The sequence below is a fragment of the Pyrus communis genome, chromosome 2 (assembly GCF_963583255.1).
Source record: "Pyrus communis chromosome 2, drPyrComm1.1, whole genome shotgun sequence".
Classification (NCBI taxonomy): domain Eukaryota; kingdom Viridiplantae; phylum Streptophyta; class Magnoliopsida; order Rosales; family Rosaceae; genus Pyrus; species Pyrus communis.
The window spans coordinates 14796993-14823536 of NC_084804.1; the positions used below are offsets into that span (position 1 = coordinate 14796993).

The window sequence follows — 26544 nt, forward strand, 5'->3', positions numbered from 1 at the left end:
GGGTCAGGTCATACTTATTGAGCGATAGCCTCGGGACAAGAGCTTTATCTTCCTCTGTCTCTTTTCCTATCTTTGCGGCAATGCACCAGCCCCATATCTAGAAAAAAAAACCTACCACAAGTACGAACCTTTTTAGTTTTTACACTATATCTGATACCGTACGGTAGAGACGATCGCAGAGGAACAGATCATGTAATTCATCAGGACTGGTGGTTCTTATGAAATCTGCCATTTTTGTTGATTTGTTGGAACTGGGCATGGCTGCCTTCATTGCTGTCAAAGCTCAGTGAAAACTTTATATTCTGAGACATCGAACTCGATTTTCGAGCAGGTCCTTCCATGCAAAGTTTCCTTTTTCAGTTAATTTCTTTGCCTGCTAATCTCTAGTACTTTGAATTATGGTAATTGATGAATGATGAGTGATGTTCGATTGTTTTCCAATTCATTCTTCCCTTGAAAAATAGCAAATTCTTGATGAACTTTGGTTGCGGATTACTTTGCTAAAGTTTGAACAGTTTGACGCTGTTTGTGAGAAACGAGTACATAGATTACGTTCTTAACTTGAGCAACTTATGTAATTTAACATTCTATTTGTTAACAATTTTTTTGTTGGTTTGTAAATTTTGTAAATTGTGAGTTAAGTGATATATGTTAATGATTACATTTACAAATTTGGGGTGGACCATTCTCCAACAATTTTTGAAATTTTAAATTAAATGATGACAGGCGGTGGATTTTCTGTTTCCAATGGAGGTCTTGAATCTGAAAGATGTTGGAGCAAACCCTAGCAACAAGCAAGCTGCTGATGTTGTGGAAAGCGGATCAGGAAGCACTTCTGCTCCAGCTGGTAGAAGGGATTCCATCAACAAGTGGATGGCATTCGGAACTGACCAGGCTTCGGCTGATCCTAAAAGCACTTCTGCCACTGATTCAAATGGAGGGTATGCTTCCAATTCCGGCAACAACCAGATTATCACAGAGAAGGAAACAATAGCAGCAAGAACAGCTGAGTGGGGTGTGGTTGTGAAATCATCAGCCATTGGAGAAGGAAGCTTCACGGGCATATCCGGAAGAAAAACTTCATCGGGGAGATTTGATTCATCTGCAAGGAGTTCTGAGGACTCAAATTATGGGGGTGAGATGGGAAATATTCCAAGGGTTTCTAATGAGTTGAAGGCAGCTTTGTCTACACTTCAGCAGACTTTTGTTGTTTCTGATGCCACAAAACCTGATTGCCCAATTATGTATGCTAGTAGTGGCTTCTTTGGGATGACCGGGTATTCTTCGAAGGATGTCATTGGCCGGAACTGGTAAGTTGCTAATTTTAGCACATTTTGATTTGCCCAGATGTGTTGGATAATTAAACGCTCACACAATCTAACATGTTATATTGTTAAATTGTTAATTTAAACTACTTTGATAATTATGTGGTAATATAGTCTGATATGCATGTCCGAGTATCAATTTGGGCCATTTCTTGAATATATTATTTTCGTTTCAATGTACGGTAATTTGACAACATAATATATTGGAATGAGTTACTCTATAATTAGTGGTGGTGATGATAAAAGTCCTCCTATGATTTTTTTTTTTTTTTTGGTGGTGCTACCCACACACCACTTTACCTTCCACACATCATTTGTTAGTTTGTATTTTTTGATCATGTGTAATTCATTCAATCAATGGCTGATATTGAGAGCGGTGTGAGGATAGAACCAACATTTATTTTCGGGTGACTGTCATTTATTTCTTGCACCCCGGCCATCGTTTTGGGCTAAACCAAACAGGTGCTATAAATACACAGTGAGTTGAAATTAGGACATAATTACCGCGCAACCGCACTCCTTTCAGTTCATCCCCTTCTGTAATTTTAGGGTTTCGTTCAGTTTCGGTCAAAATTTCTCGTCCGAGTTTCAATTAGCCACGATGTGTGGCTCCACCTTCGCCAAGAAGAAGAGATCGAAAAGAAAGGAAACCAATTGGCGCCCTAAAATTGTGATGTTTTGGGTGCAGCCGATTTCTTCAGGGACCGGAAACGGACCGGAACGAAGTGGCGAAAATCCGAGACGCAGTCAAGACCGGGAAAAGCTACTGCGGTAGGCTCTTCAACTACAAGAAAGATGGAACTCCCTTCTGGAATCTTCTCACGATTACCCCAATCAAAGATGAGCAGGGAAACACCATCAAATTTATTGGGTCAGTCCCCAAACTTCTGAATTTTATGATTTGTTTTGTAATTTGAATGCTACATATTGATTTTAATGCAAGTTAGTTAGTTAGTTAGTTTGTTTGTTTTGTTTTTTTTTTTTTTTTTCTTTCGAAGAATTTTGAGCATTCTGGTAAACAGTTTACTTATTGATTTTGCAGAATGCAGGTTGAGGTCAGCAAGTACACAGAAGGGGTGAATGACAAGGCACTGAGGCCGAATGGATTGCCAAAGTCGCTAATCCGCTATGATTGTAAGCAAAATTGGTCAATTTTCTGAGTTTTATATGGTTGTCTTAATTCATTTCTAATGGAATTATGTTGTTTATGGATCAGCTCGCCAGAAGGAGAAGGCGTTAGGCTCCCTTACGGAAGTTGTCCAAACAGTAAGACATCCACGTTCTCACATCCAGGATGTGAGTCATGACACTGCCAGCATTCATGAGGAGCAGGACAGCCTCAACCCTGATTATGTTCTGCCTAAATCTGCTGCAACTGCAAGTCTGAGTACACCTGGTAGACAAACTCCTCAATCGGATGTGAAAGGCGATAAATTTCGCAACATGAGCTCTCCTATTGATGCAGGCAAAATATCTCGGAAGTCAGGACGCACTTCCTCTATTGGGTGAGTACATTCTATTTTCAAATCCAAATTGTAATTGTTCACCAGTGTTTAATGCTATATTCCCCCGTATTTCAATATTTAAAAGTTACATTTAAAGTTAGTTTGACCACCATTTGATCAGGTGTTTGATGTTATCATGCAGATTTAAAACACGGTCTCTAAGCTCTGCAAGCAGGCATGAAAAAGAACCTATTATTGAACCGGAGGTTTTGATGACCACAGATATAGAGCCCTCTGACAATTGGGACAGTACTGAAAGAGAAAGGGATATACGCCAAGGAATTGACTTGGCAACCACATTGGAACGCATTGAAAAGAACTTTGTGATTAGTGATCCTAGAATTCCAGATTGCCCCATTGTAAGAATAATTATTTTTAATAAGCAACTTTCTTCCAGTCTCACTCTCATTCAAATATATTCCTATTTTCATTTTCCACCTCTCTACATTGATGTTGCACTACCACATGAATGCACTTTGCCGAGGATCCCACATTATACAACCTCATGTAACCACTTAGAGCCATAACTAATGATTTTTACTCACATAGAGTAAGTTCAGTTGTTGATTTGTTGTTTTCTAGCGCCACCTTTTTCGGAATTTGATCTACAATTTTCTTGTAGTTTCTCTATCCAACTTAAAATGCATCTTGCAAGCCAAACTCAATTTCAAGCATATAAGAGAGCATTTGAGGTGTGTAGTTCTTTTATTAAGATATCTAGCTGCAGACTGCGGATCACTGCATATGATAGGTGATAGTATAGTTACTTCATTTTACTTGCTTGCTTTCCTGTACTGGTAATGCGTGCCGGAACAAGATTGCTCACTGTCATTAATACTACTATTCCCAAGGAAGATTCAGTTCACATTTTCCTTTATTATGCACTTAAGAAGCATCATGATTTTCACTGAAAAATTACTCGAATTAAAGTGTATGGTTTATGCATGGTGCATGTTATATTTGAAAATGAGTTTAATAGTCCTTTGACTCTTTTCTGTGCAGATATTTGCATCTGATAGCTTCTTAGAACTGACAGAATATACCCGTGAAGAAATTTTGGGAAGAAATTGTCGGTAGGAAGTGTACTCTATTTATGCATTTTTCTTAACAAGGTCATTTACTTCCTGCTGTTTAACTTAAGCATGTTATATTGTATTCTTGTTATCCGTTTATAATTATCAATTAGGTAACTTAGAGTCTTAGTCCAATTTCCTCTATCTAACATGAATCGTATGAAATTAGAATTAAGACTTATTTTTCATTGTTGCTTTCTATTCCTCCTATCTAGTATATTGTTCTTGTGTATGAGAAACTATATTAGAGATGGCAATAGGAATTTAATCTTCTTTCTCTGTTTCATAGTTTTCTCCAGGGACCTGAAACAGATCAAGCAACTGTCGCAAAGATAAGAGATGCCATTAGAGAACAAAGGGAAATTACTGTACAGTTGATCAACTATACAAAGAGTGGTAAGCAGCTTTGGAATTTCTGATGCTGTACATATCTATAATGCCAGTTAATTGAATTGCTGGTTCATGCCGGCTGGAAGACAAGAATATAAATGACATTTGATTGCCAAGTGCCATGTGGTGTATAAATTCTTTTTCTGTTTAACTTGCTCCGTTTGTTTTGGAGGTTTTGCGTTACATCTTCGTTTCCTAATGGTTATCATTTCTTTAATTGCAGGAAAAAAGTTTTGGAATTTATTTCATTTGCAGCCCATGCGTGACCAGAAGGTAACTTTGTGATTCTTATTGTAGGTTCAAACTTGTTTCTGATCAAATTCTCCTTCATACCTTATTTTGGCCTTTATGTTGAGTTGATTTTAATTTTTATAGGGTGAACTTCAATATTTCATTGGTGTCCAACTGGATGGGAGTGGTCATGTGGAACCTCTGCGAAATCGCCTGTCAGAGAGCACAGAGCTAGAAGGTTCTAAATTGGTAATTATTTTCCTATTATTTGGATACTGTCAATAGAACTTAATTATTTATGTACTGTTGTAGTCATGATGCTGATGCCTTCCTAATGTGACAGTTCTAAATAGTCAGAAGAATATCTTTTCAAAGCAATGCCAATTATTTTGGAAGTTGGCTAGAAATTGAATATATATTCCAATAGCCTGATCATTCAGCATATGGCCCAATTAATTGAGGGAGATAAAAAAGGAGAAGTAGATTGCTAGGTAACAAACTTGTTTTCACCTTTCAACATACACTGCATTTTAGAAAGAAAATACTTACGGTTTTGGGCATTTGATATCATGGACAAGATGAGCAATAAATAGATGCTTTTAAAACTGATGAACCTTTTGTCCTATGCTCTCACATCATCAGATTTTCAATCCATGTTTGGCATACTCTTGTCACTGGTCTCATCAATATATATTCAATACCTTTTTCATGTACTACTGCTGATGTTTAAGTGTTTTTCTCTATATTATCAGGTCAAAGCTACAGCACACAATGTTGATGAGGCTGTCCGAGAACTTCCTGATGCCAACTTGGTAAGGTACTCTTTTTGTGCTGAGTTAAAATGTCCAATGAGTTGATTGGTTGTATTTTCTAAATTAAATAAACATTTAAATATATTCTATTGAGATATTTCAGATTCAGATTTGGTTAATAATTGGTATTGAAAATTAATGTAAAATATCTGTGATTTTAATAATTTTACACTTCATTTCATTTTTGGTTGCTACATCTTTTATGCAATCATGGGATCTAATATCTTTACGGCTATAATTTGGAACTATAGCTGATGCAACTTTTATATTATACAATTATTTAGAAACCAGAAGATTTATGGGCAATTCATTCTCAGCCTGTCTTCCCAAGGCCTCACAAAAGGGAAAATCCTTCTTGGACAGCAATACGAGAGGTATCAATCCATTTTTCAAATAATATTTTTGTGTTAAACTTCATGTACTCTAGGTTAAGAATTTTATTAGTCTACTTAAACTGGCTATCCGGATTCATATTTATAACTTCCTTTCTCTTGTAGCTGAGGTAGATAGAAATACAGGCAATTTAAAATTAATTGTCAAGTGATATTACTTGGAGTGTTTTGACTAACTTCGCTATTACTAATATTCAGCGTTCAGATGTTTTAGCTTTCTTATTTACCATTGAGTTGCATTGTGGTGGTGTTGACATCTATTTTAGTTTGTGTAGTCTCTAGGCCACTACAAGTTACAGTTACTTCTTGATTGTGTTAAGAATCAAGATATAGTGTTTATGAGCTTCACAAGTTTTTGTATAAGCTGTCTCCATCACTAATGCCTTTTTAATAATCTTATTCATTTTCTATAGATTACTGCTCGTGGTGAAAAAATTGGTCTACATCATTTTAAGCCCATAAAACCATTGGGATGCGGTGATACTGGAAGGTACTGCAATTTTTCACCTTTGATGATGTATGTAATTGAGTGGTGTTCAGCTACGGTTATTGTTGTCATTTCTTTGTCTAAAATTGTATTTATATTCAGGTTATTAGGCAATTGTTTATACAATGCATACAAAAAATATTCATTATCTGGCTTCTGGATCTCTAATTTTCAGTTACGTTACTATGGTATTTTTGCAGTGTACATTTGGTGGAACTACAAGGTACAGGTGAACTGTATGCTATGAAGGCAATGGAGAAGTCAATAATGTTGAACCGTAACAAGGTATGAACACATAAGTGAACAGCTGCATTCTTCAGCAGTGAATAAGCATACATCTCAGCGGTGTCCAGAAAAGGAGCTTTGCAATTTTGTGCGTGAATGTGTCACTTGCGCGCCTTTGCATGTCTGGCTCTTGATTGCACATGTGTGGTTTTTGCACGCATACACATATGGATGCCCATTTTCGTTTGTGCATAACCAGAATAACATCTTTATATATCTCTGAGGGTCACATATTGCTATTTTATATTACAGGTTCACCGAGCATGCATTGAGAGGGAGATAATTTCGCTACTCGACCATCCTTTTCTTCCCACACTGTACACCTCATTTGAGGTAATTCTGCATGTGAATATTTTGGATACATCCATGCATGCATATGTATGTGCACTAAGAAGCATAGACATATCTGATTGGGAGTCAGTTCAATCCTCTACATTATCTAAATCAAATATATCTTCTTGTTAGTGAATACTATCTTAACCCTGAAAAGCTAAACCTATGTTGCGGCAACATTAGAGGACAGACAGACACTGTTCCTTCTAATGATTGTACATGTTTTACAAAGGAATTATTCTTGTAGAATTCAAATAAATGAAAGAGGAAATTGGATTTCTCTTTTTAGTTGGAGGGCCAACTTATACAGTTCATTGAACTTACAAGGCCAAGTTTAATAACATATCAGTATTTCTTCAAGGGGATTTTCACACATACAACATGATTTTTCTACTATTTTCGAATTGGTGTCTGTTATACAAGAAATCCAGCCATAACCTGTCATATGCTTGGCAAGCATGACAAGTAAAAATAGATATCTGGACTCCGTGTCTCAAATTCTACAATCGTTTATGGACTGCATTTGACTTTTAACTACATTGGTGTTGGTTCAAGTATACTGATTTTTTTTTTCATCTCCTCAGACTTCCACACACGTTTGTTTGATATCAGACTTTTGCAGTGGTGGAGAGTTATTTGCTTTACTTGACAAGCAGCCGATGAAATTATTTAAGGAGGAATCTGCGAGGTACTTTTACTTTTGTACTCTTAACATCTCTTGGTACCAAATTAAAGCTACTACTTTACCCACTATTGATTGGATTTAATGATAGGAAAACATTAATCTGATTTTGCTACTTTAAACTCTTGCTTGTGTGGGATTCAACTACAGTTCAGTAATTTCTAGGGAGAGATGCTGTGCTTTGTGTTGATTGACATTCAACACGAATCCAAATGCGGTTGTGTATGCTTTCTATTTTGCTAATGATGAAAGTTAATGATAACTATTGGATTTGTTTGTGGTATAACTAAGGATCGAAGGTTAAGCTGCAGAAGATAATGATCCATGTTTTCTAGGAGATGCATTGAACTATTTGGTTGATGGAAGAGATTTATTATAATTTCAATTTCCTCTTATGAACTGGTACCAGTCATGGAACAAAATTTTCAGCAGGCTAAAACCCTACTTAGGTTTAAAATGTGACGAAACCATATGCACCCCAATTCTGTTAAGGTAGATTTCAAAAGATGGGTGGAGACAGGGCTACCTTTGGGCATAACCGTGTCCACTACTGCTGGTAGTTAACACTTTTATTCATTGTTGTGGACGGTGGACCTATGGTCATGTGAAGCAGAAATTGATGTTTGGTACATATGAATTGCAGACTTTTTACTATTAGGTTGATTGCAGACTTTCTACAGTCAATTTTTTAACCATCTATAAAGTAGATGTATTCTCAAAAGATTATTGTTTTAACTTTCATTATATGCCAGGTTCTATGCGGCAGAGGTGGTTATTGCATTGGAATATCTTCACTGTCTAGGTATTTTGATTAAATGATATGAACATTTTCTGTGCTCCACTTCTCTATTCAATATTCTTTCTAATTGTTTTCTAGTCTAATAAAAAATGTGAAGAAAACCTCGTGAAGTTATTGGTGTTCTTCGCAAATCCTGTGGTTAACATTTACTGTTTAGTTAATTTTCCTGACACAAACTATAATCAGATGTAACGTGAGTTATTCCCTGAGTATAAGGATTAGCATTTGAAGCACGGGAATCCAACCCAGGGTTGATTGATTATAACATATCGGTGTCATTTATGATGGAGGACATCTCAGTCCTCTGGCTTTTTTGCTGACTATGCCTGTGGCTTCTTACAGGAATAGTATATCGCGACCTTAAGCCTGAAAATATTTTACTCCATAAGGATGGGCATATTGTCTTAGCAGATTTTGATTTGTCATTTATGACATCATGTAAACCCCTGGTACAAAATCACAATCCTCACTTCTCTCTTTACAGACGTACTCTTCTTATTTGTTATTATATAATTTTTTCCATTGCACAGATTATAAGGCATCAATCGCCTAACAAGAGAAGAAGATCGAGGAGTCAACCACCACCAACATTTGTTGCAGAACCAGTCACACAATCAAATTCATTTGTTGGAACTGAAGAGTACATTGCTCCTGTACGGTGATCCCTTTCCATTATGGTTTTAGGTCATCCTACTTTCAATATTTTTATTAGCGTATTAGATAGAGGGGCATGCCTTGTTTTCGTATGGTTCCATAATATTGGTTAACACCTCAGAAAACATTTTCATGCATAGTCACTACATGGAACTCAGGATCAAAACACATCATGATCTTTTCATCAACGGTAAAATGTTTGCATGTGCTTCAAACCATGCTAACTGGCGCTGACATTTTGAATGTCATGTTCTGAAATACTTGTATTACTACAAATCTGGTCAGCTATATTGTTACAGACTACAGAGCCTATATATTTTCAAAGTTCCTAAGGTGCTTGATTTCAGGAAATTATTACTGGTGCAGGCCACAGCAGTGCTATTGATTGGTGGGCTCTTGGTAAGCATTAAATTTGACCGAAATTCTTACTAATGCTTATGAAGGAATCAATTTTTCAAGTACCACTACTTTGAAAATTAATTTGGTATTCAAAAGTGTGCATATAATAAAAATTTCCAATCATGTTATCATGGAGTTATTCCCGCCCTACTGGGTAGCTCCTACTTTCTTTGTAGAGCTGCAGTACATTTTATCACCAATGCTTTTGTTTATGATTGGAATTCAGGTATTTTGTTGTATGAGATGCTGTATGGCCGTACACCTTTCAGGGGTAAAAATAGGCAGAGGACATTCACCAACATCCTGCACAAAGATCTCACGTTTCCAGGCAGTATTCCGGTATATCTAAGATTGAACTGGGCATCTATTCTGTCATTTTGGACCTTGCGATCTAAAGATGGATGAAGTTTTAATATTGCGTTTGTATAGTCATTATTTGAAGCTTTGAGCTAATTATGCACCCGCTAACATTACTTGATGTTCCAGGTAAGCCTTGCAGCACGGCAGTTGATAAATGCATTGTTGCAGAGAGACCCAGACGCACGTTTAGGATCCAATACTGGTGCAAATGAAATCAAGCAACATCCTTTCTTCCGTGGAATTAATTGGCCTTTGATTCGTTGCATGGTAGGGATACATCCATCATTGTTTGATGATAAATTGAAAACACCGGTTTCTAAATACCAATAGTGATCTAGAGAGCCCATCCAGGATTTGAATTCTTAGTAATCTGATGAAGGCATTAAGTTCTAGTTTTCCTGTCAATTACGTCTTGAAATTGTGTGTTCTCTGAACGCAGAGCCCTCCGCCATTAGAAGCACCTCTTCAACCTATTGAAAAAGATCCAAAGGCCAAGGATATAACGTGGGAAGATGATGGAGTCCTTGTAAATTTAGCGGATTTGGATATTTTCTAAAGGTCAGTTTAATATCTCTTACATAGATTACGTTTTTCTTTACTTGCTGCTGATTTAGTATAATTTTTTGTTAAGCCGTCACCGCAGACCTCGCATTAAAGACATCGGATGTATGGTATCTGGTTGTTATTACACTCTCATATGTTTACTTTGAACTTTGCAGGACAAGGTCTTTTTCCCCAGTCTTCCTGTACAGCAAACCTCTCCTTCGGAGCATGAAATTCAAATCTTTCAGGCGGAAAGAAACGGATAAGAGAGTTCGTGTCTGGGATGGGTGCAGTAGAGTTGTATAAGAAACCAACAGAGAAGTAGAACTTACAACAAGCGAGCATATTTAACCGCGAATAAATGTTGTTAATTAGTTCAAAATTAATACAACTTAGATACGATGTTAATATGAATGCATGCCATAAACCCTGAAGTTCATGTTTAATTGTATATTGGACTCCATTTACATTTAAGTTTTCAACCCAAGGAAACATGTGAAACGTTGGCCGTCGTACTTCAGCCACTAGCATATCACAGTGACCCTGTCAATGCATACTATTGTCTGAGGGAGACCATAAACACAAGTATTGTGAAATTTTAGGGCCTTTGGTAAACGTTTCGTTTTTAGTTTGTCGACAAGCGATGCAAAAGAAATGTATATATTTTTCCTCTATCTCTAGTAAAAAACAATTGGGATGGATTTTGAGAAGAACGTAAGAATGTTCATCTCTACAAAGCACAAAAAATGCCTCAAACAGAAGCTATGAATAAACCATCCACACAGGACATATAATCAACGACAATTCGGAGAACATTTCATTGTACAATCCTTAAACTGCATACGTACCCAAAAACGCACATCAGTTATTACAAAAAGTTTCAAAATAACGATAACAATTTTAATACAGAAACACTTCAATGTGTATTGATACAACGGGTGACCATATGCTTGTTCCTCATTACTTGGTTGCCTGCGCGATTATATTACTTATCGAACTAGCTTGCTCTTTTGCAGTCTCCACCAAAGAATCCTAGAACCAAGAAATATGATGCAATTAGCGAGGATGGAAACATTTGACAACAAATGGCACCGATCTAAGAATAACCTATACCTGTGCAGCTATCAATCGTGCAACTGTTTTCTTGCTCGATTCTTGAAGTTCACCAGCAATCAAAATTTCATCCAGTATATAGTAGGCCTACCATGTTGAACAGTAGCAAATGATCAAGCCAGATATCAACATAAATCAGAAAAATGTCATATGAGGACTCTGCAAATTTTAGCATTGGTATGGCAAACATGTGGACAAAAACAGTAATAACCAATTTCTTTGTAATGCAATTCCGAAAAACAGAAAAGGCAACTCTTAGACAAGCACTAATCACATACCTTGTGGAAGTTAAATATCAAATCCAGTTCACAGACCTGTAAGTATAAACATATTATTAGTACACGGTACAACAACATCCTTGATCAAAATGAAATGAAGAATATAATGCAATCACTCACACTGCCAAAGTATCGGTCGAGAATCTCAACATAATGATGAATCATTTCAAGGACCTCTAATTCGTTATCTTCTTGATCAATACACATGCAGAAATACAGACTGGCATATCTGCAAAACACGTTCACAGAAATTCAGTAGCGGAAGTCTAAGACAGGCCACTCACTAATAATTCTACCCCTAGAAGAGCAAAAACAAAATCACATCTCTCTGCATCACCTTTTATAAACAACTTTGTATCCTCTCCAATCCACAAAATTACAGAGCTTGGGACCTCGTGCAAGAATTACTCCACTGAGCTCACGGAGAACCTTATCAGAATGCAAGATCATACACACATGGTGACAAACAATGTGAGAATCGAAAGCCATTCTCATAACAAGAATAAAAAGGTGTTCATGTTGCTATTCTTCTTGGAATTATAAATTCTAGCGACGATTAAACAACCCGAAATACTAGATGAGATTTACTGACAATACCTTACTTCTTTCCTTTTGGGTATAAGGAGAATACCATTTTGTCAACCTCACTTTTCCTTGTCTGCTTATTAGAAGCACAAATTGAATCTAACAACATAAACCATTATCAGATCAGTAACTAAACTAAAAACCCAAATAAAATTTAATCAATTTAACCCCAGTAATGCTGCAAAATCACAAATTTCTTACTGAAATACAAATTCCAACAAATTTTGCATCGTTTTGAGTAATGGCATGGCAAAGATGGATCACATAGTAATTTTATACAACTATAAAAACCCATAATTTTTTCATCACAAAACAAATCGAAACACGAAAAGAATCCAGATTAGTAATGATCGATTGCTAATTGGACCCAGATCTGAAAATTCTAATTTCTTGCAACCCAATCTAGGAAATTGAAATTTGAGGACGAGAAAAGGGAAAACAACTAATCGGTACATTGCGAGATTTGAAAGATGAGTTAGAATTACCATGGCTGCGTTCTCTGCGGCGATCGATTGCTTGCCCTGCTTCAAAGCTTGAAGATTTCACCAAAACCCAGCTCCAAGCTTCTACTAATCTCTCTCGCTCGTCTCAGGAAAAAGCGAGGCAAAAGTCCAGGTTGGGCTGAAAACCAATTTCTGAGGCCCAAAATGCCCATACTAAATTCTCTTGCAATTTTCCTATACTAAAAAAAAAAAAAAAAAAAAACCCCATAATATTTCAAATTGTAAATTTTGTCTTGTATAAATGTGTAACGGAAAAAATATATGTGGAAATCATTTTTCTATTGAAACCGTTTAGCCATTTGATTTCTATTGTAAAATTTTACTGCTTATCGATAATACTGTGACTGGTACCAAGTTGATAACTAAGGGTGCGTTTGTTGCACCGGACTGTCTTGGACTAGATTAACTTTAGGACTAAACTGGACTGGCTTAGACTAGACTAAGCTGGACTAGCTTAGTGAAACGTTTGGTGCAGTGTGGGACTAAGAAGCAGGATAATAACAAAATTTTATACAAATACAAAAAAATTGAACCCCAACGTCAACGTTTTTTGCAAAATCCAAATCCTAACATCCAAATTGTAGAAAAATCATAAGTAGATGATCACCACTCCAGAAAAATCAAATCTTTCACTGTATATGCATGACCAAAAAATCAATTTGAAAACCTCAAATTACATTTTACAACCCAGAATTGAATCTTTCTAATGAATCAAGAGAACCCAAATACCCCACAGAACAGAAAATTCAACCCAGCAGAAATAGAATGTAGTCAGCAGCAAATAAACCACAATCAAATATTTCCAGATCGAGAAGATATCCATTGCTGCATTACGTTACATGAACTTTGAGCATCTGGTCGTCTCATGAATATGGAATGGAAGCAAACCCATCTGAGTCTGCAACCTCGACGGCAACCACGGCCTTTGAGCAACGATTTGATATACAGTAACATATAATTCATTCAAACCCATATATAGAATACAACAAATTAAAATTGCTATCCCAATTCTCAAACATACACACACACACACACACACACACACACACACACACACACACATATATATATATATATATATATATATTATAATCTCAAGCAACACCATCAACAATCCCAAATCAATATTCACAACTTAGAATCAAGAGAAACGAACTAATAGAATTTCAGGTGATTCTTCCAAATTTTTCTCACCTTTTTATTTTCATCAAAGAATTGAAGATTCCTTTGCAAATTTGCATGTTTGAATTGAATTTGGGGATTTGAGTACTCGGTAAATTTGAATATGTCAAGCTCTTTTGCTTTGTCTAACGGCGAGGGCCCAGGCGAGCTCAGAGGAATCGGACGACAGCAAAAGCAGGACCTTCCTCCGAGGTTTGCAGCACAGAAGTCATTGTTGGAGCTCTATGCAGCTGCAATTTGGTTAAGTCGCCGAGAATATCGCCGTAGTTCTCTCGGATTCGAAACAAGGGAATGGTCTTGGTGTGGTGCTGTGATCTCGTTGGAGAGAGGACACAACGCAGACGAAGCAAGGTCTTTGCAGAGGGAGGACGCCAAGCGGCGCAAAGGAGACGAAGCAGGTCTTAGCAGTCCCATGGTTTTTGGGGGGCTTCGCTAAGACGACCTAGCGAGGGAGATAGTCCACACGAGTCCGGGCTAGTCTCACTTAAGTTAGTCCCCAAGCATACCAAACATGGAACAATAATCCTATCTAGTCCAGTCCCACTTAAGAAGGTGAAACAAACACACCCTAAATGTTTCAACTACAACGATTTTTCATAGAGATGGCCTTTCAATGATGACCAATTGAAAATACGAGAACCAAATTGACTAGAGGGTAAAACATGGGGACCATTTCAATATACCAATGGCTACATGAATGTACAAAGAAACTTAGTAAACTCATGTATATTTGTCAAAATGGACTACACATAACATTACTAATAACACAAGCGTTCATAAGAAAGTTATTGCAATGCCAATTAAGCAAATTTTTCTTCTTTCAACTAATGGAAAGCATACCAAACAAATCTTAAAATTACTTTTCCTTTGCTTACATTTTGTCGCGCAGTTAAGATAAATGTTTTTAAGTAGAGCATTTATAATTACTTGAGTCACAAGTCATGTTGTTAAAAACGTATTCTGTTGTTAGTTTCTTTTCTATTGGAACTTTCTTTTAAACCCCCAGCACCAGCTGAAGATTAAAGCAATATATCCCTTAAAAATGTTAGATAGTTTTCATCTGCATCTAATCATAGAAATATTAAACCTAACAGTATTCTTTCAATTGAAGAAAATAATAATAGTTTTATAAATTTAATTAATCCAATAATTTCAATGGATTATTTGGTTGCTGAAAGATTCTTCGATTTTTCAAAATTTAATTGAACAAATTAAGATATATGCCTCGTGTTCTCGTGGACCTCAACAATACATATAGCGTCAGATGCCTATGCATTTTCCAAACTAATTTTTATTGCCAATATTACATTTAGAAAAAAAATAATAATCAAACAAGCAACAATAAGTATATGAATTGAATTATTGAAAGTTCGAGCAATGTGCTCAAACTTTTTATTTAAGTATCCTTGCAGTTAGTTGTAGACTTGTGCTTAGTTAAGTTAGTTGAGCAGTGTGCTCAAAATTTAAATCTTTATTTATGTAGTTTAGATTAAATAAAATTATCATTTAAATAAAAACAACTCATCGGACTAAGTCAAAGTGGTAGGGAAGGAGGGCAAGGGGTTTTCCAGGTGTAATGGTTCTCACCCCTATAAGGAATGGTCGACTCCTCACACCTGACCATTGTCGATGAGCTAATCTTGCTAAATCCTTCTTTATGTTTTAAAACAACAAAAAGGTATTAGTAGTTTATCCAAGTGGTAGGAAAGATGAATCGACGAGTTAAAATTATGATAAATTTAGGGTTCATTTCCCTCTACAAACAGAAACTGCATTTGCTTGATTAATGGTTGATGTTGCTTACTGGTTTTTCATTTCTTCTGCACTGTCTTATAAATGATTAATATCTATATGTATTTTTACATGAAATTAGAAATGTATTCATATAATTAACAGCCAATTACATGATTGCCTCCCTTTACATCCCCAGATCCTCTCTCTTCAAACAAAGAACTACAAATTACTTAATTAATCAAAATCAAATAACTAATAATACCAAGAAAAACCACCATTAATGTAGGAGGAAGAGATATTAACTTCCTCATCCAGTTTTGCATGACAAGTTTTGACCTTGAAGAACAGTGACCTGCAAACTGGGCAGGTAAAGTGACTGCTCTCAATCCACCTCTCAATGCAATCCACGTGGAAAACGTGTCCACATTTTCCCAATTGGCTCACCAAATCCTCGTCCTCAAAATCCACCAAGCAAACTGAACATGTCTTCTCCAAAACTTGTCCGCACCTTTTGGTACCATGAGCCTGCAAGTCCTGGAACCTAGCCACTGGAAGACTCGTACACTCCTCCTCTTCCTGCTGCTGGAAATGAGTGAAAAATATCACGCCAAAAAATAATCTGCCCAGAAACTTCTTCATCTGGTGAAATGGGATCCAGAAACATGTGTAGAAAAATATTACTGCCATGCCCAAATGGGACTGAGAAGCCATTAGACATATCATTTCCGGCAATCTTCGAGCTCGTATCGGAAACAAAAACAAGATCTTCAAGCAAAATTCTGAAAACCCAAGTGCCAGAATTTGATATTTTGTGTTTGTGTGAGTGCAATGAGGCTGCTAAATGTGTGAGTTACATGGAAGAACCCCATATGTAGCTGTTTATATAGGAGGAAAGTTTTTGAGTGTTATTTTTCGTTGTCTTATAAAAATAAAATTTAAATGTAGTATTATTTTCTTGGTTCTGACTTTTTAATTGTGTTATTTTATTTTGATATAAACGTGTTTGATATTTATATTAGGAAATTTCATTTTAATCCTTGTCAAATATGACTTTTAGATTAAAACCATAAGTAAGATCAAAATCTAATTTTAGTCCCTTAATAAATTAATCATCTTATTTATTAATTATATTTTTGATGTTTTAATTATTTCTCTTTTCTTCATAATTTTAATGTTTTAACTTTATTTCATTATAATTATAATTTTCATTTCATTCATCGTAATATATTTTATTGTAAACATTTAGATAAATTAATTTTTATTACTTTGTCTTCTTCATTTAGGTACATTAAATTCATTATAATACATTTTGGTGCATACATTTAGGTACACATATTCCAGTACATACATTTTGATACAAACATTTAGGTACATTAATTCAATATAATACATTTCGGTACATTAGTTTAATATAACACATTTGGGTACAAACATTTCGGTACACACATTTAGGTACCTTAGTTTAATATAATATATTTCGGTGCATATATTTTGGTACGAACATTTAAATACATTAATTCAATATAATACATTTCGGTACAAATATTGAGTTTTTCAAGTTTGAAGAATGTTAAATAAAATTAATAAATTAAAAAACAAACTTTTGTTTGGTCAAAAAATATATTAAAATGTGTATATTAATAAATTTAAATATTTAATGGGAGACATTGAATAAAATACACATTAATTATTTTGAATTAAAAACATATTAGAGGACTATAATCAATATGTAATTTAACATCATGTTTATTTTAAATTTCAATCACTCTTCAAGGATTAAGGTTATAAAACCCTTTTTTATATGGTATGGCAAGTCAGTGACTTTGAAGTCGGCGGAGGAGGGGCGGTGCCGACCCCACATCGTTATAGTCTTTAATTAAACATAATTTTACTACTTAAACAAGTACAACTTGTATCTAATTATATTCAATAGTAATTAGTATATACTTAAAAATTGGATCAAAAAATAAGTAATGGTTTTGTTTTGATTTATGGGAAAGTTGTTTGAAGCGCGAATAATGGTTTTCTTGTGATTTAATTAATGTCCGGTTAAGGATGCAAATGCAGGTTCAATTCAATTGTTCTCTCCGGATTTTTTTTTGAGGGAGATCAATCAATCACAACAGTTTATTGTATATGGTGCGATCAATTCGTTAGATATTGTTTATATTTAATTTTAAATAAAAATTTTAAAATAATTTTTAACCGCATGATGTACGATGAACGGACACGATTAATTAATCCTTTGACTCCCCATAAATAGATTCGGATGGGATCCTATTCCATTGTTAATGGCATTGATTACTATTTGTCTAGCCTTCAGACCACTGCATAGACTTGTTAGAGTAATGTTAGGAAGTCTAAATTTGTAGACAAAATATTGTAAACTAAATGACATGAAAATTGATGACTAGATTATTACGTAAACATTGATAAATGTGCTCATTCTTATTGGTGACACATCATTTAGTTTGTAAATTTTTTCTACAAATTTAGTCTCCCTAGTATTACCCAACTTCTTAATATATGTTTTTAGATTCATCATTTACTTATCAAACAACACATCTGCATAAATTCCAACTCATGAGTTTTAATAAGATGATCACCACTCTATTTATTACTGTTAGATGAGTTTAAATTTCGAGATTTGTGTATTGAATATATACAAATTTCAAAATTTAAACTAATCAAATGGTGATAGATAGGGTAATGAACATTACCACTTGAGGATGGTGAGCAAAAATTCAGCCTATTGGATAGAACTAATGTGGGGTCAGGTAAAACCAAATACAGAGTCTTATGCTTTGTGAGAGTTGTATTACAAATGATATGATGAGACACCCTTATCTAATTTTTTTCCGAATATTAGAAAATTAATCAGAAACGGAATTTCAAGTATTTATAATGTTAGGGAGACTAACTTTTTAAACCAAATTCGCAAACTATATGATATGTCACAAATTGGAAATAAGCACGTTAATGAACACTTAAATAATAATCTAAGTATCAACAATCACGTCATATAATTTATAAAATTTGTTTTTTCTAACGTTACTCCTAAAGAATTTGCTGATGCACGAAGTCCTATACCTGGTATTCAAAATCGAGGCTAGTCCCTCTGTTTTAAAACCTAACAAAAGTACACACAAAACCAAAACGAAAGCTCAAATGACTCCGTAATCAGCTCCTTAACTCAGGTTGAACTTGTTTCGATGTTAGACTAGGTTAGTCAATGATTATCTGCACATGATCAAGTAGGAAGTCCTTCACAAACAATATTAAGAAAAAAGCTCATTAGTTGTAATCTTGAAAAGTATACACATAAAACAACTTAACAACTTACAAAGCAGATGTTTCTAATTTTAATTTAGTTGCATTAACCCCAAGTTGTAGCATCCCTATATCTATATCTATTGTTTTCACATGCACAAAGCAACAATCGTGGGGCCTATTAAACACCATCACCATAAAACAAAATTAAAACAACATACTCTCACTCGAGAGACTACAAACTTGCACATCAAACTTGTTGATACGAAATGAAATGCTATCACATAAGTTGAAATATGGGGTTAAACGAAACATGCTACATGTAACCCCACCCTTGATGGGACAGTTCCCTCTGGTCTTTATCCTTAGGAATGACCACATACTACCACTACCTTAAAATCTAGCATACGATATGAATAAATAAAAGCCGACCAAATCACAAAGATCTTATAGATAACAGGGATTTTTTTTTTCTTTTTTTTTTTTGTGGTTGCCGCCCCCGCAGGGGGGATGGGATTGGTGCTTGCCATTTAAATTAGAGAGTTTTAATAAAAAAACTCGCAGTATTATTCATTTTAACGAAAAATTATATTTTTACACTAAAAAGTGAAACCTGATATTATTCACTTTACCCTTTATTTTGTCCTTATCGTTAAAACTCAGAATTTTCAAGTTTTTTTCATTAGTTTTCCTTTTAAATTAATTAGGAGCTAATCCAAAAAGTGGGTTTCAAGAGGAGATGTATGATGCATCTCTTCTTCACACTTTGCAACTCTTGGAGGAATAAACAATAACCGACCAAGGGAGAACGCCAAGTCGCCAACCCCCAATTCGCCTTCGGTTTTTGCCATACGCGGTTGCATGTTTTGAGGTTGTCCAATTGGCGCATACACACACTACTGCTCCTTCCCTCCACAAAGGCTTTGCGTTGTTGGGTTGGCCACAAAATTTAATACCACCAAGAGTATAATTGAAGCAACATATAATGTGAACAATGATCTTTATATTCTACAAGCTTGGGAGCCTTTGGGGACCCAAACAACAAGACAAACTTATCTATAGCACGGTCTATTACTTATGGTCATGCTAACTTTCTCACATGACAGTACATAATTTGTAAGACGCTACGCTGACATTTTTGATACATTAAAAGTAATTTTTCTAAAGAATATTGCTTTAGCTAACATGCATGTACAATAACCAACTTACCAAAAATAGATACCAACATTTAGTTTGATATACGGCAACAAATAGATACCAACATACTATATCACTTGGAAATTATACAGAACTTGCAATGTTTACAAACCATATTATCACGGTTCACTATCGAGCTTACTGACATAAGTTTTAACTGGCTCCAAAGGAAATTGTACCTTGCACTCAGAGAAAGGGGCGATCTCAAGCCCACAAGGCTCCTGACTTTGCGACGATCACCGGGGGTGGGTGTCATCGTACGAAGCCTTACCCTTACTTTACAAAGAGGCTATTTTCACAACTTGAACCCGTGACTTTTCAGTCACAAAGGAACAATCTTTGTTTTGACAGATTGAAAAAAAATACCACACAAGTAAATCAGAGTCAATAGAACCTCGTATGTCCATCTACGATCGAGCTTCCACAAATTTAAAAAAAAAAATAAAAAAGTCGACCACCCTGTACCGTTGCAACTCTAACACAGACTAGAAAACTGCACCAATTTATTAGGATCACTTATCAAAAGCTGTAGCCTCTACAGAGGGGAACTATCCTCTAGACACCTATGCAGAACCGTGTCAATCTTCACAATGCTTCAATTAATAACGTAGCAAATTCAACGAGTCAGTTTTATGTTTCACCTATTCAGAATATGGAGATCACAGCCATTCATAAAGGTAAGTCAACTAGGAGCGCTACTAATTCCACGATCACGACCTTAGTCACACCCTTAGCTTCACTACCTCCATGGAAGCTAATCTTCAAGTCATCGATTTACATAATTCCTAACTCTTAACGTAGAAATGTGTTACTGCTATTGTTGCTCTGCTACTGATATTAATACTAACTCATTCCTACCAATTATAACCCCTCAAGCCACTGATAAACTTTACTACTGCTGTCGCAATCTTTGTCTTCTCCTCTAGGCATTACCCACATGTACTACCTCTATCACAATCTGTGAACACACAACTAACACTAGCACCGGCATCTCCCGACTCCAGCCCTATTGTTCCGTCGGAAAGAAGAACCCCATAATATCCTACTCCGCGCTGAAAGAAGTAGTGTTTAACTAATGGGAAGTGCCATGATAATTACCATGGCAAATGTAAACTGTAAGAAAATACAACAAAATAAAAAAACATTTATGCTAACAGAATCTAGAAAACCATATAAAGCCCAAGGAATCGTGATCATTATCGACAGAGTGAATTTCCAAGGGTCTCATGCCGCCCCTCATGCAATGGGGCAACACACTTATGTAAAAATTTAGCCCAATTAGCAGGCTTATACAAAAACTATTATTTTTTAAATACAAAAAAATACTATTATTTTATTGCTTATTGTCAGGGCTATTCAAGTGCAACGGTGGAGATGCAAAAAGCAGTTACTGTTCACTAGGTGGATTGAATAGTGAATAATCTGGGGGAAGGGCTCCCACGTTAGAGTTGCTCTAACGGCTTTCGTGTCTGGTTATCCACCCATTCTGATCAAGAGCATCCACAACTCTTTAGAGCCGAGAATCAGGTACTTGGTAGAGGTAATGGGAAGACAAATTGATGAAGTCGCTGATTATCCTGACTTCTTCCGCCATGGTTTGAAGAAAAGAGTGGAGCGGCGACACAAGCTTTTGAAACAGACAACAAGTGATTGTAGCTTGAGTGAAATGCTGGACCATAATCAAAACAAGTTCGTAACGAAGTTTGGTTTGGTTTGGTTTGAAGAACAGGCTCAAGGTACTTAGAGTTTCATTTTTCTATCCTTTGATATTCGTTTTCTTGTATTATAGCTTAGTTTGGCATTGCATTTTCAATATATTAGGTGAATTGAACTTAAATACGGTTCAATATATAGTTTTTCTTCTATCAAGTGCCATCTGTTAGAACTTAATATGTTGTTTCATTTCTTCGTTTAGGAACCGAAAGCTACAAAATTAGGCCATGGTTTTATTTCTGCACGATTGATGAAACCGGTCCTCAGTTAACAACTTTTTTTGCAGCTTTGGCTGAAAATTACCTAATCTCACGGGTATAGCACTATTGATGAGATTAATTGAGAGAGTTTAGGTTCTGAAGGAACAATTGATGCTGTAATTTTATTGATTTCAGGTAGAATCTTTAAAAAATTGTTAGCACAATTAGAAGGCCCGTTAAACAGAATATCATGAGGTATTCTGAACAACGGACTTATGTAAAAATCTAGCCCAATTAGCAGGCTTGTTAAAGAGAATCTTTAAAAAATTCTTAGCACAATTAGCAGGCTCGTTAAACAGAATATCACGAGGTATTCTAAACAACGGACTTATTTAAAAGTCCTCCAATCTTAATGCTATGGCTGGTTAACCCCGCCTTCCTAGGACTTAAAAACTAGTCAGGGGATGAGCTGAAGCCATTGCAATGCTGTTACATTCAATGTTCTTCCGTGATTGAGGAAGACACTGTAATGCTAGAAAGAATGATGTTAGAAAGTGTACACGCGGTCTCAGTGCTGCTGTAGGCAGTAGCCATGGAAGACCACGTGAAAGCGGGCTTGAATGGAGGTACACTAGGGGCCGGCATGGTTCCAGATATGATCTGGCAAACCGCCTGTGTTTGAGGCCTCTCACTGGCAATCGGATGTGAACATGCCAACCCGAGAAGTAGAAGCTTAATTGCTTCATCAAACACATAATCGTTTTTGAGCAGCTCATCTACTGCTTCTTCAATACGCCCTTCTCGATGCAACATCCACACCCAATCGACCAGCGAATACTGCTGGTGTTCATGAAGAATCTTAATCCCAGGACTTCTACCACATACAATTTCAAGCACCACTGCCCCAAAGCCGAACACATCAGATTCTGGAGTAGCCTTCCCTGTGTGGAAGCACTCTGGAGCAACATAGCCCATGGTGCCCGGGACTCCAGCTAGTTCTAGTTCAGCATATGAGTTCCTCTCTTGATCCAAGGCTCGGGCAAGGCCAAAGTCTCCCAGGCGGGCATTGAAGTCTGAGTCAAGCATGATGTTGCTGGCTTTGAGGTCACGGTGCACCACTTTTTGGTCGTACTCATTTTGCAGGTAATGCAATGCTGATGCCACACCAGCTAGGATCTTGCATCGGTGTTTCCAATTCAGTGTATTCTGGCTGGAAGCTTCGTAGAGGTGTTTATCGACGCTGCCATTTGGCATGAAATCGTAGACTAAAAGAAGTTTCCCTTTCTCATAGCACCATCCTGTACGGTAATACTTTTATTAGAACATTGTTTTCATTCATATTGATTGAGCTGCATATGCAACAAAAAATTTAGGAAAGGCAGTTAAACTTGAAAATTACATACCTACTAATCGGACAAGATGTTTGTGGCGAAGGCGGTGAATTATGGTGAGCTCAGCCATGAAATCGTCTTTGCCCTTGATGTTGTCCCGAGAGAATTTCTTGACAGCAATTTCTACAGAGGTGTTGGTATTTGCTTGATCTTTATCATGCAGAGATCCTCTGTAAACAATGCCGAATCCGCCTTGCCCCAGTCTCATGCTCTCGTGGAAATTATTGGTAGCCTCCTTGAGCTCCTTGTACTTGAACTCCCTAGGCATCCCTGGCAACCTCTTCAGTTTCCCGAGAACATTGGACTCCTCCATCCTGGTTCTTTTCCTTTTGTTTGAATATCCGACTCCCAGCCAAACTGCAGAGACTAGTAGCAAACTCGTTACTGGGACACCAAACCCTACAGCAATCTTCAACCAAGTCAAATCTTTTGTAGGGTGAAATTCCTCCACCTTCAGATCCCATTTCAAAACGCAGTTTAGCTGAACTGCTGAGGTGCCCGTGGAACCAGCAAATCCGAAGTAGGACTCCTTTTTGAGATACTCCCTCAAGTTTATTGTCTCCCTTAGAAGTGGTGTCAGAGGCTTGGCTGCTGGGTTTGTCAGAGACTCATTAGCCATGTAGACTTCGAGGACTTTGGAACTACCATTGTAATCCACCCAAACGTTGTAGTAGGTGGGTGTCTCCGGCGATATCTCAATGCCCAAAGGCTTGAGAGAAACAGTCTTGTTTGATTTTACAGAGTTGATGTTGAGTCCAATGTGGTTGTCATCAGGATCGAAATCTTGCTTCTCCGTGTCGAATTCAACAGCAACGAAGTGGTTTGTGGCTTTACCATCGGTGCTGGAATTCGTGAGGCCTAGCCACTGCCCTTGACTTTGTTCAGGTACCTGAATATCCGAAGCTATAAGAAAAGCTAACCCCTCACCAGCGTCCCACTCTTTCTTGCGGTAGATGTTGATGAGGAAAGTTGAGTTGAAGGAGGCAACAACATCATCGTCGTTGTAGATGTCAGAAAGCCATAGTCTGTAAGGTCTCTTGTACATAATCCGACCAGACTTGTTTTCTTTGGGGTCTTGCGGGTTCTCGCTGTCTGGGGTTAACTGAAGCGCCCCCTTATCAATGGAAGAATGCTGGGTAAAGTGGAAGGCAGTTGAGTCAGTTTTTTCATCAAATTTAAGAAACGGGAAATCTTTCAGCTTGGCTCCTTCTGCTGCTGCGGCGCCTATGGCAGCATAATGCAGCTTTATGGCAAAAGAGGCAACTAGGAAGGTGATTAACATTCTTTTCGAACACCTCATTTTCTCGTCGATTTTGATTTACAAATCGGGCGCGGTAACAGGAAGATTGAACTAACGAAAGCCGAGAGGAAACGGATGCACATTAAATGCTTTTTTCTTTGCTTTCTACTTCCGTACATCGTAGCATGTATGTACTTATATACATACATTTGTTGACCCAGGAATCTGATAGGAAATTACCAAAATTAAAGAAAAGGGAATTTCAATTTTCCATCTAAACTGGAGTTTAACCTTATCTTCATCGTACAATGTTTCTATTTGTGTGGGTCGTATTTATCAATGTTCTTCCTTCTTTTTTTTTTTTTCTTTTTTTTTTTTGTTTTACAAGGAATTAAATGGAATGGGTTTGGATTTGGTGGCTGAACATAAACGGGTTAGAACGGAGACTTTTCAAAGTCAAAATTCTAGAAATTATTATGTCTTACAAAAGTCAATCTTTTCTGCAAGAACTATCAATCAATCAAATCCCTAAAAGCCCAAAACTTTTTTGGTCTTCTTTTGTATTTGCGGGAAACTTCTCAGCACCATGAGTACCGTTTCATCTCAAAATAGAACCAGAAGAAGTCACTGCAGAAGGCGTCAAGGATTTTCACAAGGAAACTAACGAGGTTTAAAATTCTGAAGTAAGGAAATATTTGGTATTCAACATGGGCCGAACGAGCGAGTTTTTCTAGATTTAACAATGTTAAACAACCAAGATCAAATGTCTAGTTTAAAGCAAGGTTCTAAAAGATCCCAGGCGCTAGTCGGACGGCGAGCTAGGACCTAGCACCTAGACGTGGACTAGACGGATTTAAATAAATCCATTGTATTTCGTGTAAATAAGTGTATGTTTATATTTAAAATATATATAATTTTATCATAAACTAGAAAATAGAATGACATATACCTGAAAGCCCAAAACGTTTTTGGTCTTCTTTTGTATTTGTAGGAAACTTTTGGAGAACATGAGTACCGTTTCCTCTCGAATTAGAACCAAAAGAAGTCACTGCATAAGGCGTCAAGGAATTTCACAAGGAAACTAATAAGGTTTAAAATTCTGAAGCAATGAAAAATTTGGCATTCAACATGGTCCAAACGAGCGAGTTTTTCTAGATTTAACAATGTTAAACAACCAAGATCAGACGTGTAGTTTAAAGCAAGGTTCTAAAAGACGTTAGGTGCTAGTCGGGCGGTGAGCTGGGACCTAGCGCCTAGGCTCGACTAGACGGATTTAAGTAAATTTATTGTATTTCGTGTAAATAAGTGTCTGTTTATACTTAAAATATATATAATTTTATCATAAACTAGAAAATATAATGACATATACCTAAAAGCCCAAAACATTTTTGGTCTTCTTTTGTATCTGTAGGAAACTTTTGAGCAACATGAGTACTGTTTCCTCTCGAATTAGAACCAGAAGAAGTCACTGTAGAAGACATCAAGGAATTTCACAATGAAACTAACGAGGTTTAAAATTCTGAAGTAAAGAAAAATTTGGCATTCAACATGGTCCGAATGAGCGCGTTTTTCTAGATTTAACAATGTTAAACAACCAAGATCAGACGTGTAGTTTAAAGCAAGGTTCTAAAAGATGTTAGACGCTAGTCAGGCGGCGAGCTGAGATCTAGTGCCTAGGCGCGGACTAGACGGATTTAAGTAAATTTATTGTATTTCGTGTAAATAAGTATCTGTTTATACTAAAAATATATTTTCATCATAAACTAGAAAATAGAATGACATATACCTAAAAGCCCAAAACATTTTTGGTCTTCTTTTGTATTTGTAGGAAACTTCTGAGCAACATGAGTACCGTTTCCTCTCGAATT

The 26544-nt window shown here is 36.4% G+C and overlaps 3 protein-coding genes across 5 annotated transcripts; 1 reads left to right on the forward strand and 2 right to left on the reverse strand.

Annotated features, from left to right (window-relative positions):
- LOC137724574 (phototropin-2-like) lies at nt 1-10762 on the forward strand. Of its 3 annotated transcripts, none has more exons than XR_011067459.1 (24): nt 1-331; nt 727-1310; nt 2014-2196; nt 2368-2459; nt 2542-2830; nt 2973-3189; nt 3833-3903; nt 4193-4299; nt 4517-4566; nt 4669-4773; nt 5277-5336; nt 5621-5710; nt 6142-6218; nt 6416-6500; nt 6753-6833; nt 7418-7521; nt 8268-8317; nt 8657-8763; nt 8845-8967; nt 9254-9367; nt 9594-9706; nt 9854-9994; nt 10167-10285; nt 10447-10762. XR_011067459.1 is itself a non-coding variant. In XM_068463340.1 (24 exons), exons 2-23 carry the CDS (start codon nt 748-750, stop codon nt 10281-10283), a joined length of 2877 nt encoding a protein of 958 aa, XP_068319441.1. In that variant the 5' UTR covers nt 3-359; nt 727-747; the 3' UTR covers nt 10284-10285; nt 10447-10762. The 3 variants fall into 3 exon arrangements, 2 of the variants coding, with proteins under 2 accessions (XP_068319441.1, XP_068319440.1); XM_068463340.1 differs by having other exon boundaries at nt 3-359; nt 9316-9367; XM_068463339.1 differs by having other exon boundaries at nt 3-331; nt 9316-9367.
- Nucleotides 10763-11035: 273 nt separating this feature from the next.
- Nucleotides 11036-12861, reverse strand: LOC137724575 (AP-1 complex subunit sigma-1). The gene is made up of 7 exons (XM_068463341.1): nt 12732-12861; nt 12259-12345; nt 11999-12090; nt 11782-11890; nt 11662-11697; nt 11384-11470; nt 11036-11302 (listed from the first exon to the last, which is right to left on the reverse strand). The coding sequence occupies exons 1-7, from the start codon at nt 12732-12734 to the stop codon at nt 11231-11233; spliced, it is 486 nt and encodes a 161-aa protein (XP_068319442.1). The 5' UTR covers nt 12735-12861; the 3' UTR covers nt 11036-11230.
- Nucleotides 12862-21633: 8772 nt separating this feature from the next.
- Nucleotides 21634-24856, reverse strand: LOC137724576 (probable L-type lectin-domain containing receptor kinase S.5). The gene is made up of 2 exons (XM_068463342.1): nt 23449-24856; nt 21634-23343 (listed from the first exon to the last, which is right to left on the reverse strand). The coding sequence occupies exons 1-2, from the start codon at nt 24734-24736 to the stop codon at nt 22541-22543; spliced, it is 2091 nt and encodes a 696-aa protein (XP_068319443.1). The 5' UTR covers nt 24737-24856; the 3' UTR covers nt 21634-22540.
- Nucleotides 24857-26544: the final 1688 nt, after the last annotated feature.

What these genes read in the sequence shown, in the direction of transcription:
- LOC137724575 (XM_068463341.1), bottom strand. An exon ending in CCCAAAAGGAAAGAAGTAAG is followed by an intron (nt 12,091 to 12,258) that starts GTATTGTCAGTA and finishes CATTCTGATAAG; the next exon opens with GTTCTCCGTGAGCTCAGTGG. An exon ending in TGATATTTAACTTCCACAAG is followed by an intron (nt 11,471 to 11,661) that starts GTATGTGATTAG and finishes TCAACATGGTAG; the next exon opens with GCCTACTATATACTGGATGA.
- LOC137724574 (XM_068463340.1), top strand. Translation starts at nt 748, where the DNA reads ATGGAGGTCTTGAATCTGAAAGATGTTGGAGCAAACCCTAGCAACAAG. An exon ending in GTCGCTAATCCGCTATGATT is followed by an intron (nt 2,460 to 2,541) that starts GTAAGCAAAATT and finishes TTTATGGATCAG; the next exon opens with CTCGCCAGAAGGAGAAGGCG. An exon ending in CGTTTCCAGGCAGTATTCCG is followed by an intron (nt 9,707 to 9,853) that starts GTATATCTAAGA and finishes TTGATGTTCCAG; the next exon opens with GTAAGCCTTGCAGCACGGCA.
- LOC137724576 (XM_068463342.1), bottom strand. Translation starts at nt 24,736, where the DNA reads ATGAGGTGTTCGAAAAGAATGTTAATCACCTTCCTAGTTGCCTCTTTT. An exon ending in ACATCTTGTCCGATTAGTAG is followed by an intron (nt 23,344 to 23,448) that starts GTATGTAATTTT and finishes ATTACCGTACAG; the next exon opens with GATGGTGCTATGAGAAAGGG.